The sequence below is a fragment of the Poecilia latipinna genome, unplaced genomic scaffold (genome assembly GCF_001443285.1).
Source record: "Poecilia latipinna isolate Pla-1442-1.1 unplaced genomic scaffold, P_latipinna-1.0 Scaffold708, whole genome shotgun sequence".
NCBI classification, from domain to species: domain Eukaryota; kingdom Metazoa; phylum Chordata; class Actinopteri; order Cyprinodontiformes; family Poeciliidae; genus Poecilia; species Poecilia latipinna.
The window spans coordinates 130,422-133,267 of NW_015113324.1; the positions used below are offsets into that span (position 1 = coordinate 130,422).

Here is a 2,846-nt window from a genome sequence, read left to right on the forward strand (position 1 = left end):
CAGCTCCCTCGTCAGGTCTCCCCGGGATCGGTGTTTTGCATCGCTCCTCGATTTGCATTTCTTCCTCAGATTTTCCGTGCGACGGGTTCAGCGGGCGCTTCTTCACGGCTCTTTTTTTTTTAATATACATACATACATACATACGCGCGCCTCCATTTCCACATCCATATACGCGCAAAGAGAGACAGAGAACTAGAGAGAAGGAAACAAAACATACAAACGAAAAACAAAACATCTGGATTTTTAAAATAATGTTGCCGAAGCTCCACGACTGGGGAAACTGAAGAGATTTTTTTACATTCCCTGCTTTATCTTCTCTTCTTTCTGGTGCGTACCAGCGGAGCTAGACACGTGTCCTCGGGGTAAACAGAAAGGGCTAGGTCGTGCCAGCGGATCGCGTTGTTTCTTTCCCTCTGTTGTAGTTGTTGTTTTTTCCCCCCTCCCCTCTCTACTCTGTTTGTTACCGACACACCGGGCTTAAGCTTGGCTACCGCAGATATTGCCTATTTCATCCGTCGCGCCTTGGTAAATAAGACGCCTTTTGGAGATGTCGGAAGTGCTGCCTTTCAACGAAGAGAAAATGAGTCATTATGGAAATGAGGGCGACGAGGAACACCTTTCCTTCACCTGTCGCCTTCAAGACACCAACAACTTCTTCAACGGCTCACAGAACAAGCGTCCGCCGAAACTCGGACAAATTGGCAGGAGCAAGCGAGGTAATTATATAATTAAGACGGTTTTTTTTTTCCCCCCCCCCCCCCATCTTCTACCCCCTGCCAGTTTTCTCCCTATCTCCATTGGCTTACGTGGGGATGTGGTGAATGCGCACTTTTGGCTGATGTTTTGCAGCCATGGTTGAGGATGCAACGACCAGGTTTTTCGTTGTTGTTGTTGTTGTTTTGTTTTGATGTTTTATTTATTTTTTTTACCACATCGATTCAGCTGGGTGCACAAATCTACTGCTTGCAATGCATGTGTGTTGCGTAGATTGTTAAATAATTCGCATTGCAACACAAGTTGGATGCGCACTGCGTTGCCACTTCAATGTTGCTCAACAGAGTTGATCTTAACGCAACCTCTCCCCTTGATGAATGAAAGGTTGGCATGGTTGAGTTTTCTATAAGCTGAGTCTTTCCTGATTATTATTATTATTATATTTTGTATGACCCTTTTTAATTAACAAATTATTTTAATTACAATGCATAAAAAGAAGGTTGCACATAAATGCATGCAGTTACAAGCAAAAACATGGCAGTCAGGGAGGAAGTACACCTGTAGGTCTGCAGTGGAGACACTCACGCATGCACATGTGCAGGAGTGCATCAGACGCAGTTGTTTGAGCGCTGCTGTGCACTAGGTTACTCTCACATGCATGCACATGTCACGTCTTCCTCACACAGCGCTGGGCTTTTCATGCTCTCTTGTTAGTTGATGGTGAATTTTTCAAGACGCCACACCACGACGACCCCCCTGCCACCACCCCAAACCCCACCATCCTCCTCATCCTCATTAACTTTCCCTCCCCTGTCATCCACAGTTGTGATCGAGGATGAGAATGGCGACGAAGCGCTGAAAAACGGAACAGAGAAGACTTCAGGAGAGGCTTAAGGCATCCGAACCCACCGAAAGACAATCCAGTTTTTGTTTTTGTTTTTCTATGGCGATATTTACCAGTCCTAATCCAAAGACACTGTATATAAGCACTTTCTCTCATGTGGCAGCAAGCAAGCACTTCCACGCCCTCCTCCTCTTCCCAGTCTGTCATGACCAGCCGGATGGATGGATGCACAAGCGCTGGCCAGGAGTGGGAGGCGGCAGCAAAAAAAAGAAAAAGGAGAAAAAAAAAAGTGGAGGCCTCCAGGTGGACCCCCCATAACACATTTTACACAAACGCACCCTTGATTTCGCCATAAATCCAGTCACAGGAGAGGAGACTGGGGGAGGAGGCAAGCGGTGGGGGAGCGAGGTGAAGGATGGAGGCGATGCTGTCGAAATGCAGAAATCAGGGACAGGATACAGAGGTAGATCTATTATAATAAACTAAAGCACACACTTCTCCTATATCTTATCAATCAAACCTTTCTGCTCTTCGTTTTTTTTTTTTTTTTTGACTGAGGGCAAACGAATACCAGAGTTTTGTAAATATGGAAAGGGTAGCCCATATTTTCTTGCACAAAGTGAGAACTGGTGAGCTGGTTTTGTTCCGTGTCGACGACTTTAATTTATTCTGGAAACCCTGGGGAATATGTCTTTTTGAAGTGACGTAAAGCCCGAGGGAGGGTTTCGTTCTTTTGTTGTTGTTGTTTTTTTTTGTATGTTGAGAAAAACTGAGCAAATGAGAGTGATGTTGTTTTTCACTTATGGATTCTCGATGTTGCCTGAGTGTTTTTGTTACCATACTTTGCAGCTATAACGAGTCATTTCTAAACAGTGAACTTCCCACCTGTTTGTAAGCTTACCCAGGCTTTCACCTGGATCGATTGATACTGTAACTTGACTGTAAACACCCTATTGATAAAAAAAAACAACTATTTATATTGCATTGTGCATTATTGTGTGCCAAATCTCATGGGTTTACTGAATACCATTTTTTTTTTTTGTTGTTGTAGGTGGTTTTTTTTTTTTTGTGCTTAATACATTTACGCATTGATTTCAGTCGTTTCCCTTCGGTTGCCATTTTTTTAGGGCTCTTTTTGGTAAAAAAAAAAGAAAAAAAAAAGAAAAAAAAAACACTTAAAAGTACCAACTCATGCATGGCGAATATGAATTCATGCATGCATGGCAGCAGTTCTGAAACTCTTGTGTAATCTTGAAGCACCTCGTATACAGCTTTGAATGACAAAGAC

General features: G+C 43.5%; 1 protein-coding gene across 1 annotated transcript; it reads left to right on the plus strand.

Annotated features, from left to right (window-relative positions):
* LOC106955128 (calcium/calmodulin-dependent protein kinase II inhibitor 2-like) lies at positions 1–2,255 on the plus strand. Its single transcript, XM_015045114.1, has 2 exons — positions 1–716; positions 1,538–2,255. Exons 1-2 carry the CDS (start codon positions 548–550, stop codon positions 1,606–1,608), a joined length of 240 nt encoding a protein of 79 aa, XP_014900600.1. The 5' UTR covers positions 1–547; the 3' UTR covers positions 1,609–2,255.
* Positions 2,256–2,846: the final 591 nt, after the last annotated feature.